The sequence below is a fragment of the Mesoplodon bidens genome, assembly GCF_964165515.1.
Source record: "Mesoplodon bidens genome assembly, chromosome: 17".
Lineage (NCBI taxonomy): Eukaryota > Metazoa > Chordata > Mammalia > Artiodactyla > Ziphiidae > Mesoplodon > Mesoplodon bidens.
Window position 1 is genome coordinate 48,686,418 of NC_138174.1, and position 13,687 is coordinate 48,700,104.

At 36.0% G+C, this 13,687-nt stretch overlaps 1 protein-coding gene across 3 annotated transcripts in view; it reads left to right on the plus strand.

Annotated features, from left to right (window-relative positions):
* The window catches only part of UCHL3 (ubiquitin C-terminal hydrolase L3), a 44,203-nt gene that overhangs the window by 15,822 nt on the left and 14,694 nt on the right, over nucleotides 1-13,687 (plus strand). For all 3 annotated transcript variants that reach the window (XM_081215039.1, XM_081215040.1, XM_081215041.1), the window contains one exon: nucleotides 672-719. In XM_081215039.1, coding sequence (XP_081071165.1) covers nucleotides 672-719 — 48 coding nt within the window. The remainder of the gene's footprint in view (nucleotides 1-671; nucleotides 720-13,687) is intronic.

Consider the following 13,687-nt stretch of genomic DNA (forward strand, 5'->3'; position numbering starts at 1 on the left):
AAACTCCTAGAAGAGAAATTGCTGGACCAAATAGTTTGCATGTTTTTAAAGCTTTGATACTTATTGCCAAATTGCCATTCATAAAGGTACTTTCACCCGTAGTTTACTTTGACTATTTCTCTTCATCTTTGTTAACAGTGTGTATTATAAGAGCAATTTTTTTTTTTAACTTCAGGAACCTAAAATCTCTAGCTTCTGATAAATGCATGCCTTTTGCTCCACATTTCTAAAGTGCTGACTGAAGCTGCATGATTAAGCATAAATACAGCCAGAGCTGCAGAATAGCATGTAACCTGGAGAAACAGATGAGCTAAGCTTCTTCAGTCTCTATCTGTGAGATGCTTACTTTATTCTAGTCTCAGTTGAATAAAGTGTTAAATGTTAGTTCCAGCAATTAAATAAGGTAAATGACTCCCACTTACCCCTGGCAATTACAAATAAGCAGATACTCAGTTTCCTAAGGTTGCAGAGATTTGTGGGTTGGGAAGCACAGCAATTCATTTGCTTACTCAGAAATCATTCTTAAATATTTAGTGTTAAACTGTTCCAAAAATCGCCTCCAATTTGTTTCTTAACAAGGCTTTAGATGTTAAAATTTAGCCTTGTTGTTTTCATTTAAAAAGTTGGCTATAGTCATTTGTTCCTGTTAATACTTTATATTCTTATTACAGGCCATTCGAGTTACTCATGAGACCAGTGCCCATGAAGGTCAGACTGAGGTATTTCACATTTTTCAAAACTTTTCCTGCCACTTGTAAATTTAACTACAGTTCTATTGTATGACATGTAGTTTTAGAAAATTATTGGGACTTTTTTTCCTTTGAGGGAACTTGCTTATGTAAAAGTAGTCATAAAGTAGCCCAAGAACATGTTTTGACAAACTGTTAATATGCACTTTGATAACAGCCATCTCAGTTTGTCTAATCATTTAGACAGATTGCAGATTGTGTGCTGTTTGCTTTGGCTAACGGGTGGTCTGCGTGTTCCCCATCAGGTTCCTTTGACTTGCAAGTATTTTGAGAAAAATACCTGCCCTGTAGTAAAGGTAGATAGCCAGTATGGTTTTCAAGAGCCTTTATCATGCTCAGCTTCTAGCAAAAAGCTGTAACGTTCTCTTTACTCAGGAAATCTGTTCGGGGGCAATGTGATGATCTTCACCATCTTTACCCTGTTAGCTAGTTATTTCTTCAGATAGGTCACCTCTCCTCTCCTTCTCTTGTCTCTTTTTTCATTCTCTTTTTCATGAGGGATTCCCTCCCTCCATTTCTCCTTTTTCTTCCCTCAAAACCCTCCCTTTTCTTCCCTCACCCTCCCACTCTTGGAGGAAGTTTGTCAGAAGGTGTTTCAGTCAAAATGAATAGAATTTAATTAAAATCGTTTGGTGTATTTATAACACATTTAAGTGTTAATACCAGAGAATTATAGATTTTCTTCTTTCTTATCCCATGCATGACTTGGAACCATACTTTTTCATATACAAAGATGACATTGCCTTTATGCTTTAAAAATACTTGAAAAAGGGCTTCCCTGGTGGCGCAGTGGTTGAGAGTCCGCCTGCCAATGCAGGGGATGTGGGTTCGTGCCCCGGTCCGGGAAGATCCCACATGCCGTGGAGCGGCTGGACCCATGAGCCATGGCTGCTGAGCCTGCGCGTCCGGAGCCTGTGCTCCACAACGAACTTGAAAAAATACTGATTTAAAAGTATTGAACTTAAATATTCCCACTGTCTTCCAAAAAAATTTTTTTAAGGAGAAAACAATTTGATACTATGATATAACTGCAGTTTTTCATAGCTCTGACTGGTAACTGTGAATGTTTATAATAAAACCACTTAGGAATTTAAAAATTAATTCTCCATGTAATTGTATCATACTTTCTTGGTTGCTCTCAGGTTCTGCTTTCAGAGGTGTGTACCATTGCTTTTTGACTAAGTTTACATACACAGACGCACACACACACAAGTGGCATGTCTAAGTGGTTTCGACACCATACTGGAAATGAATGGGATGCTCTGTTTTTTGTATTGCTTTTTACGATCTTGAGCATGTTCTTAATCTTCACTATGCTTTGCTTTTTTTTTTTTTTTTTTTTTTTTTTCTTTTTGCGGTATGTGGGCCTCTCACTGCTGTGGCCTCTCCCGTTGCGGAGCACAGGCTCCGGACGCGCAGGCCCAGCGGCCATGGCTCACGGGCCCAGCCGCTCCGCGGCATATGGGATCCTCCCAGACCGGGGCACGAACCCGTATCCCCTGCATCGGCAGGCGGACTCTCAACCACTGCGCCACCAGGGAGGCCCTGCTTTGCTTTTTTTTGTTTACAAATTTATAGTGTTAAAATTAGCAGTGATGGTGAAGATCAGCATGAAATTATTGTAAAATATGAAAACTGTTAATTGTAGTAAAGCAGTTAAATGCTTTAATACCTGTTTACTTTAAAAAACTGTCTTTATGGTACCTCCTCTTGCCTCCTTTTTGGCCTTTATCCAAATTACGGCTTTTAATACCTCCTTTTAGATGATGTTCACATCTCTTTCTCTAGACCTAAACTCCTTCCCTCTGTAGACTCTTTTATTTTATATGATTCCTACTATTTGCATTTTAGCTATTTGTTTTCATATTCTTTTTCATTTATTTAAGATGTATTTTTTTTAACATCGTAACAGCTCTGAAATTAGGGTGTATCTTACAGTTGATTTTGTAATTTACTTGGTGGTATTACCTTCTTTAGTGGTACATAAAATGATGCATCTTAAAACCACTGGTGCCTTAGATTTGCTGAAATGTGGTGTCATATCTCCCTTACTGTGGCTCTTCGACCTAGGATTGGTGTTCGATTCCTGTGAGTATGCCCCAGAGTATCCAACACCATTCCTTGTGCATAGGCACAACACATAATTATTAATTCACCAGAATTAGCTCAAAACTAACCTTAGTGGTGTAAGAACTACCAAAAAAGGCTAAATCTTGGTGTTCTGTAGTCCCCTGAGTAAACCAAACATACTATTAGCCACTGTTCCTCAATAGGTCACTATTAACATTTTGGGACGAGTTCAGCTCTTTGTTGTGTGGGCTGTTTTGTTCATTCCAGGGTAGAATATAGATTATTATATTCTAGCCACTGTATGTTAGTGACTCCCAGTCACTGAGAGAACAAAAACCCACACCCTACATTTCCAAATTCAGTATCAACCACCTTAAAACTCCTGCACCAGGGACAGGTTTTGCGATCACTTTATTTCTGGTTCATCTACCATCTGTGGACTTAAGAGTCTTTGACATATTATTATCTCCATTGCTCTCTGTATTCCAGCACACTATTTTTTGTCAGTTCCTACGACACACCTCAGTCTTTCCCATTTGTATTTGTTTGATTTTGCTGCCATAGCAAAATACCACAGACTGGATGACTTAAACAACAGAAATTTATTTTCTCACAGTTCTGGAGGCTAGAAGTCAATATCAGGGTGCCATCAGGGTTGGTTTCTGGTGAGGCCTCTCTTCCTGACTTGTAGACGGGTGTCTTTTCACTGTGTCCTCACATGGCTTTTCTTCTTTGTGCACTTGCAGAGAGAGAGAAGTGTCTAGTGTCTCTTCCTCTTCTTATAAGGACACCAGCCCTATTGGATTAGGGCCTCATCCTTATGACCTCATTTAATCTTAATTCTTAAACGCTCCGTCTCCAAACACAGTCACATTGGGGATTAGGGCTTCAGTATATGAATATTTGGAGAACATCGTTCAGTCCATAGTAGCATTTTTGTGCTTTGTAAGGGCCCAGTTCTTGTCCAGGTATACCCTTTCACCTTACATAGTTGGTACCTTCTCATCCTTTAGGTTTCACCTTAAAAGTCATTTTTCAGAGAGGTTTTCTTTCATTACCATTAAGTAGGGCCACCTCAGTGAATTTTCTGTCATAAAATCCATTTTATTTTCTTCCTGGCATTTTTTAATCTACAATATTTTTTTGTTTGTTTATTCCATTTATTTCGTAGAATAGGAGTCCCATGAGGACGTGGGTCTTTTTTGTCATATTTACCTTGAATCCCCAGGACAGTGCTTGGCATTGGACAGTATATAGGCATTTATGAAAAAGTGCATAGTATAAAAGTAAGGAGCACAGGATGTAGGTTTGTATACTGACTCTACAATTTAGTAGCTTAGGCAAAATACTTTCCTTAGCATAAAATGAAAAGAATAGCATCTACCTTATGGGATTGCTGTGAAGATTAATGAGTTAACCATATAAAGTGCTTAAAATAGTGCCTGGTATTTAATGGGCCCTCAGTAAATACTAGGTGGTGATTTTGTTTTACCAGGCTTTCAGAAAAATGAATATGAACAGCAGAGGATGAGCTGAAGCAATAGGGTGAAGCCAGATCAAGGGGTGGCTTGAATTTTATAAACAATGGGGAGCCACCAAAGATGGTATGTCTAGTGTTCAGCATATTGAGTTTAAGGTGAGTAATGGGTCATCTGTGTAGAAGTTGGATATGGAGTCTAAAGCTCTAGGGCGATATCTGGAGTTTTGTATTTGGTCGGAGAGTAGTTAGAACCTTGAGAATTCTACAGAGGGAGAATAGTGGTGAACCACAATGAATCCCTGGGGCACATAGGTGTTAAAGGAGTGGGTGGAAGAAGAGGAGCCAGTAATAACAGTGTAATAACAACTGACATCATTGATACTCTCTGTCAGAACGCTTTCATGGGAATGGAGTAGGCAGGAGCCTTATTGCATGCAGAGACTTGTAGACTAAGTGAGAAATCAGTAAGATGAGCCACCAAAACACAGTAGCCTCTTTAGAAGATTGGCCGTAAATGCAGCCCAAAGAGTAGTTGTTTACTTGTATGTTCTGAATCCCACCATGATTGTCTGGCCGACTCTGGCTAATCCAGAAATTTGGACGGTAGCCCCACCTCACTTATGCTTCATTAACCTACGCTGAAAGTTACGGCTTTCATGTTTCACTTAAGTTTGGGAAGATAGAAGAACAACAGTGGGATATGAGGAAATTAAATTAAAAGTGTTTTTTTAAATTGTGAACAAATACAGTGATACAATAATGGAAACAGTATGCAAATCAAACGTAAAGGCAAGGAAAGAAAAATCCAAAAGAAGATTTTATTTGCCTTCAGACTCTAGTTTGACTTCATCAATACTTACCTAAAAAGCCATTTCTAAAGTTTGTGATTTGCCCATATTAATTTAGGAGCCAGCCCAGATATGAGTAGAGATCTCCTGATGATTTATTGTTTATTTAACTTTTTACAAAAAGAATAAATTTATTATATTGCTCAGGAACCTCCATACAAATTTATAGTAATAATGAAAAATAATAGAAACTGACACAGTTGTTCTATGTATGTATTAAACAAACATGCCAGTATGGAAAATGTAGCAAAAAATGCTTTTAGTATTTATGGGGTTTTTTTTAACTTCAAATCTTTTTTTAGCTAATTTTAGAACAGTCGAAATCAAACATTTTTGTGGATTTTTTTTTCTTATTATTTTATCATGAGTATTTTCTTCATCAAAACCTCTTTATAAATCCTTATGGCACTGTACTCTCATGTGAATGAATCATAATTTACTTTCCAGTTACCTTAACTTTTGATATTTAGATTGTTTTCAGTTTTTCAAGTTAAACACACAACTTCATTGAATATCTTTGTTTATTCATATATTCATTCTAGGTTCTTTTTTTAAGATCATTTCCTATAGGTAGAATTACCTTGAGTCGAAGGGATGAACATTTTTCAAGTTCTTGTTACATAATATAAAATTATTGTCTGTCTTTCATTTGATTAACCTAGTAATCTGTTTGAGCACCTAGTATGCCAGGTATGGTGCTAGGAACTATATATACAGAGATAAATAATATGCAGTTTGTGTCTTTGAGGATCTCTTACTTCAATGGAGATAGCTTCAAAAATAGCTGTTGCCAGTGTTGAATTCTATTTTTAAATTTTGGCTTGTTTGATAGAGGGAAATAATGTGGTTGATTGCTAAGACCATTCAAAGATCTGTTGTAAAAGTTTATGAAATGAATTTCAATCATGAAATTAAATTGTAATTAATTTACAAGTGAAATGTGTAATCTACTTTGGTTAGTGTTGTCCTATAAGAGAAGGTGTTTTTGACTATTGGGAAAGCAGTGGGTAAATTCTGATTTCACGTATGTGTTCACGTATATGTATACACAATTTAAAATAAATTATGTCTGTGTGTATGTATATGTATGTGTCTAGTTGGCTTTTTTGGCCCAATCAGTGCAGAATGTCAGTGATGGGGGAGGAAATAGTGTCAAGTTTTATCTTTATTAGATGTATAAGTATAGTTTGCATGGCTTCATTTTACTCTGAAGTATAGTTTTTCATTATTTTGATTATGTTAGAATTACAAGGAGTTAAGATGCTCTCACATTTATTTTCCTTCTTTAGGGATTTATTTTCTTCTTTCCTTGACTCTGAAAGAAACGGAAGATATTAGGAAGAAACTTAGTTCTTATAAAATGTACAATTTAAGGTCCCGATTGTTTTGGGAGAATCAGATGGGAACAGTAAATGAAACTCAGATGCAAAGTACCATGTATTTTAAGCTGTATAGTCCAGTTTTGTCAAGAAATCTGAAATTGCATCTTTCTGATCTTTCTTTTTGTTTTCCATTTATTTTCCATATCCCATTTTCTCTATTCCATTCCAAAAAGATGTAAGGTAGATCCTTTTGGGGCAACTTCATTTTATGTCATTCTTAAAATTGAGAAATGCTCTGGAACTTCTGTCCTAACTCCTTACACTTTTGCCTTTTTCTCTCCTTCCATTATCATTTTTTCTGTATATCATTCCCTGAATAGAAGCTGGTTTAAAGCGTATGTGTGGAGTTGAATGGGAGAGCTGAGTTTGAAGGAGGAAGTACAAATTAGAATTAGTCATAGTGGGGGATATATTATTGAAATGGTTCTTTTTTTGATCCTTTGTTTTCAAGCAGTGATATTCTATCTCCTTACATGTAATCAGTTCTTCTTTATCTAATATCACTGGAAAATGAATGATGGTTAAATGGATTGAATTAGTTGTTGAAAGGGTCAGAATATAGTTACTACTCTGTCCTGTTTACACTTTTTTCCCTTTCTTAAGTTAACAAATATTTTGTCCTAAATGAATCAAAATAATCTGTTTTTTATTCTTTCTGAATCATCTTCTTGTTCTTCTTATTTTCTCCAATATCAGGGTTTTGGAAAAGGAGATATATAACTATTATTATTTTAAAGTAAATTCTTATATTGAACTCATCAGTTTACTCTTCCAGACCTGACTAGATGTAATTTTTTTTTTTTTTTTTTTTTTTTTTTTTTTGTGGTACGCGGGCCTCTCACTGTTGTGGCCTCTCCCGTTGCGGAGCACAGGCTCCGGACGCATAGGCTCAGCGGCCATGGCTCACGGGCCCAGCCGCTCCGCGGCATATGGGATCTTCGCAGACCGGGGCACGAACCTGCGTCCCCTGCATCGGCAGGCAGATTCCCAACCCCTGCGCCACCAGGGAAGCCCAATGTAATTCTTCTATCTAAAAATGGCTCCAGCAATAAAAATAGAGTTAAGGTTGTAATGATATTTGAGGATGGTGGATTTTTCTGTTTGTTTTGTTTTAACCACAACTTTCCAAAACAGAGGGTTAAGATTTAAGATTCTTTTCGTTTGTAGTCAATGAGAATCTTATTGGAGCTACTCTCAAATTGTAAAAATAAATAAATAAATAATTTCTGGGACTTAGTTTTTGGCCAGCTTAACAATGGTAAGCTTGAGTTTTAATGTAAAGTATAGAGATATAGGTCATTATCTTAATAGGGATTTTGGAGAATTGTTAACGGAAGTGAGAAAATACAGTTGTTAAACCAGTAAGAGAAAAAAGTCTTTAAAGAATATCTAGAAATCTGTGTGTATCTTGATTTATTAGGTGAGCAAAATGAAGAAATTTGCCATTTTCCATGGAATATATAGTGGTATTTTGTGTATTTCAGTATCTAGCCCATGTTTCACTTTGACTTCTTTGCCAACTGAACATGGATACGTTGTAGGAAAGTTTGCATCCTTTGCATGAATCTGGTTTTTCTTTCCTATTTTAAATTTGGACCTCAAATTTAGTGTAATTCAATGTATTATACTGAAATTTATTCCAATCTACAGGAGTCCATTTAGAATTAATTTATAATTTTGACTTTAAACTTCTAAAGTTTTATATATGTGTACATATCCTCATGCATGTATGCCTACATTTATAATTTTACTTCTTTTCATGGCATTTGGAAGCCCTAGAGAAGTTCCTACTTTTTTTCCTTTCCATGTGCCATTTTTTTAGACTCAGTGGTATCTCTAAAGTTTGAAAGAACATGTCCTATTCTGGAAATAAATTTAATTGTCATAATTAAGTATATATTTTATCAGCAGGTCAGTAAAAGGAATGATTTTGTAGGTATTTAAGACAAAAGAGTCTCACCATGAGATACCTGGGGTTGCTGGAAACATTGGGAATCATTTTGGGGTGTTACAGTATCAGTCTTGATTATTCTTAAGTGTCATTTATGGGTGAATGCAATGGAAATTGACATGCTTATCAATTGCCAAGTATTCTCATCTTCTTAAATTCTCACTGCTTTTAAAAGTATGTCTGTCATCTTATTATAATGATAGTTACCATTTACTGAATGCATTTTATGTGGTAGGCATTATACTAAGCACTGTGTGTATCCTACTCTAATCTTCTCAATTCCTTAAGATAGATGTTATCCCATTTTACAGACTGGAAGACAAAGAAGTTACTAACTTGTCCAAAGTCACACAGCTAGTAAGTACTGTCCATGCTCTTAAGGCAACAAAATGTATAGATAAATAAAAATTGCTAAAACAAACAAGCTCTTAGTCAACAGTAGATTTTTCCTTATATTAAACATTAAGTCTTACCCATAAACCAACCACAGTCTTTTGGTAATTATGTTATCTGTATTTTGGAAAACAGTAATTATTTTAAATACCTGCCAGCCAATGATCCCTTTATATTTAGGAAATTACATGGTTATAATGATATTTTTCTTAGTAACAGGATGCCCTTTTAGATGGGAAAACATTTTGGGTGTAAGCCAAAATCTACTTGCTTTATTTTAACATTTTAGACTAATTTAGATTTAAGCACTTAGGGTAAACTACCAAACACTTGATTTCTTAATAAAGCAGTAATACTAGTCTGACCCTCTGCCCGCTTTGTTAAAAGGTCTGTATCATTTCTTTTTAGCCTTTACAACATTTCTAATTCTTTGGTGGTTATTAAGTACTCTAAAGAGTACTTTACTTTTTGTACACCCAGAGAATGTATATTAACTGAAGCAAAAGTAATTTGGCTTTTTAGACCAACACACTCTTTCCACCTTTTTATTAAAGGTTTGAAAAAAAAATTTTTTTAGCCTTCTTGACATTTCTAATTTTGTGGTTATTAAACAGTTTAAAGGGTAGTTGATTCATTTTTTCATATACAAAGTGACATACACATTAACTGTGAAGGAAAAGTAATTTGGCCTTTTAGGACCCAGGTATTTTGGTTTCTTTCTGAACCAGTTATAACTTTGAAGATAGAGAAATTTGAACTGTTGATTGTTATGGGAATACAGCTAGAGATAGTAATAGGTTTGCCTCTGTGAATTAGGTAGTTGACAGTTGATGGGTGGGTGGCTTTGTGTGAGATGAAAATACTGAAATGGGAGCCAGGAGTCATGGGTTCTGCCTCTGCTTTGAGAGTCGCTAGTTATATGACTGTGGGCAAGTCAACTAAGTCCTTGTGCCTCTAAAAGACCCCAACACTGTCCTGATGCTCATGGGCTGTGTCCAAATAGCTCACCCTGTATTTTTTTTTTTAACTCAAGAGGATTTAAGTCAGAATCAGAATGCTTAAAAATCTCAAAATGAATGTCTATACCTAATTCCTTTATGCAAAAAATATTTGTTAAACTCCTTAGAGTACTTTCTGAGGAGCAAATCATTTAATTCCTAGGGTTTTTGAAAGGCCTGTTCTGGTTTTTTCAAAACTGTAATGAAGAGATAGGTTATATTGCAGTGGTGTATGTGAAGTCACATTATACCGTTGCAGACCCACGCAGTAAGCAGAGGGGGCACGGTTTCAGTGTTAATGTCCTGGCAGACATTGATGTCATTAATAATACTAATGAAATACATAATTTTTGACAACTTTGGATTCCTCTACCAGGACTGAAAAACTGAGGAAGTGAGTTATTTATTCAGATGCTCTAGAAAGTGAGCTCTTTATTAAAATCTGCTGAAAGACTCAAGAATAAGCTGTAGATATTTGATCTTTTCCAGTTAGTATGGAAAGGAGATTGGCTATTTATTCTGAAGCTTCTACTCACAGTTTAAATTTTCATATTTGAAAGCAAAGCTGACTTAGTTACTTCGGCAGCTAATATTATGACAATGTAAAAGTTGGTGAATATGTCTTTAATATTTGTAATTCTAAGAGAAAGCCTAGGTATATTCAGATTCCATAATAGCGTTCTTCATATCAGTCTTTTCATCTTTTAAAATAATATTACTTGAAAATCTTTTCCTGAAACTAACACAATATTGTAAAGCAATTATACTCCAATAAAGATGTTAAAAAAAAGTCCTTCCCTGAATTATCATATAAACTTTCATTGGAATTGAAAATATATGTGATATACACAGTTATGTCTATATTATGAATTAAATTATCTTTACAAATTGTACAGTTGGAAAAAATGTGTATATACTGTGTTCCTTTAGCTTTCGGAGGTAGAAATAAATATGACTAGAGTAAAAATTTAGAATTACTGGTTCTAATGTTTAACAACTCAACATATTCATTTACTTATGGAAAACAATACTTAGTATGCTAGCAATATGATAGTGGATAAAAGGTTTTTCTAAGAGCATTACAAGGTAGTTACAAGTAAGACAGTCATAATGTAGTAACGTACTGTCCTGTATTTGATATTGTAGAACAGTTGCCAAATAGAAACACATGCACACACACATGAACCTTGATGTATGGAACTCATTCAAGAGGGTGTGCTTTTGAACATATCCTTTCTTTTTTTCATTCCTTCCTCTTATATATGGAAAACATGATGAGCAAAAAGAGGGCTAAAATTACCCATAGATAATCTGATAATGTTTGGACAAAAATTGTATCTTCATCTTTAAATAGAAGTGATCATAATTTCTACCTTAGTAGGATCATTGTGAGACTCTATAGCATCCACAGTTTAGAACATTTGGTATGTAATAGTAAGCATTCAATGCTAGCTATTATTATTGTTGACTGATGAACATATAAAGATACCTGTGTGAATGTATTTACTACAGCATAGTTTATAAATGTAGAAAACTAGAAACAAACTAAAGATGCCATAATATGTTTAAGGTACGTCTATTTAGGGAATAATATGTTGTCGTGAAAAATAATGTAGATATATACTTATTGAGATGGATAGATGCCCAAAGTATATGGAAAGTGAAAGCAGCGTGAAGAATATGATTTTTTTCTTTGTAAAAAATGTTAAAAATTTTAACAAATTGCTAAAGGTCAAGTATAGGCTGGTATGATACTATAAAATCCCTGTTAAGCACTGCCAAAGGGGAGCTCACAACCACTCTCCACAGACCTCACTGGGTGCCTATAAGCTTAAACTAGGGAGAAGGCAAGAGAGAGGCCCAAGGTGCAGGCCTGGGGGAAGGAAGCAGCTTCTACTTTGGGAAGGGCCTGGATTCTTCTCCCCTATGGAATAAAACCTAACAATGCTGAGACAGAAAACCCTCCCTGGAGAAGGGAACAGACAAAACTACTCCTTCAGGGGAGGTATAGGAAACTCCTATGAGAGAAATCAATGGAGGAGGGAAGGATCCTGTGGAAAGCCTTGTCCTTGATATCCAGGTACAAACAACCTACTTATGATGGAGGCTGAACCATATCAACAAAGAATGCCTTCACCTTCCCACCATTAGACCAGCCAGCACCAACAAACAAGTGTCAAATGTGTGGGGTAGGCCGAGAGCATGAAGAGAGACCTTCTCTGAGGCATAGACTCTGAGAAAAATCCTAAAGCTATGAGTGGAACAAGAACATTGAAAAAGAAAGCATTTAGCAACCCAGCTCCTACCCTAAGCACACAGTAATGCGAGACAGATTTTAAGCTGGTAGATTACTGAGGATAACCATAGCAAAAACAAACCAAACAGCACAACTTCTAACTAGATTGACTCAACTCCACACACTAAAGCCCTAGCAGAAGAGGAGGCATGCCCATTCCCAGACATAAATACATTTGTCTCAGTCTCTCTGCTCCTACACAGGATGTATGCCTTTTAAACAAAAATTATAAGATGAAGAAAACAAGAAAAATAACACACTGTCACAAGACAAAGGAATCAACAGAATCAAACTCAGATATGATCCAGGTGTTGGAACTGTCAGATGCAACTTAAAATAACTGTGATTAATATGTTAAAGGCTCAAGTAGAAAAGGTAGACCACAGATACCAACAGATGGGGAATATCAACAGAGAGTTGGAAGCTCTAAGAAAGAATCAAATGGAAATCTAGTAATTAAAAACACAGTACCAGAGGTGAAGAATGCCTTAATGGATTTGCCAGTAGACTTGCAAATGTTGAGGAAAGAATCAGAAAATGTGAAGATAAATTGCTAGAAATTTACCCAAACTGAATCACAAAAATAAAAAATCATGGGAAAAAACCCCACAAAACCCCCCAGATCACCCAGGAGCTGTGGGTCAATTTCAGATGATCTAATATGTGCAGGTAGAATCAGAAGGAAAAGAGAGGGACTTCCTTTGTGGTCCAGTGGTTAAGACTCCACGCTCCCAGTGCAGGGGGCTCGGGTTCGATCCTTGGTCAGGGAACTAGATCCCACATGCTGCAACTAAAGATCCTGCATGCTGCAACTAAAGGATCCCGTGTGCCACAACTAAAGATCCCACATGCCTCAACGAAGATCCCACATGCAGGATCCCTTCGTTGCTATGAAGATACCATGTGCTGCAACTAAGACCCAGCACAGCCAAATAAATAAATATTAAAAAAAAAGAAGAGAAAGGTTTTTAAAATGCTGAAAGAATTCGATGGAACAAAAATATTTTTCAAAAATAAAGGAGAAGGGCTTCCCTGGTGGCGCAGTGGTTGAGAGTCCGCCTGCCGATGCAGGGGACACGGGTTCGTGCCCCGGTCCAGGAAGATCCCACATGCCGCGGAGCAGCTAGATCCGTGAGCCATGGCCGCTGGGCCTGTGCATCCAGAGCCTGTGCTCCGCAACAGGAGAGACCACAACAGTGAGAGGCCCACGTACCGCAAAAAAATAATAATAATAATAATAAAATAAAATAAATAAAAAAATAAAGGAGAAATAAAGTCTTTTAGACAAACAAAAACTGAGAGAATTCATTACAAGCTTACTTGCACTATGACTTGAATCTACACAAAGAACTGGTGAGCACTGGAAATGGAACAAGTAAAGGTAAATATAAAATAAATTTTGTTTTTTAAATTGTTCTAAAAAATGATTAAGTGCTCATGGATAGACCATATTATAGATCAGAAAATAAATCTTAAAAAAATTTTTTTTAAATTTAAATTATAAAAAGAATATTTTCTAA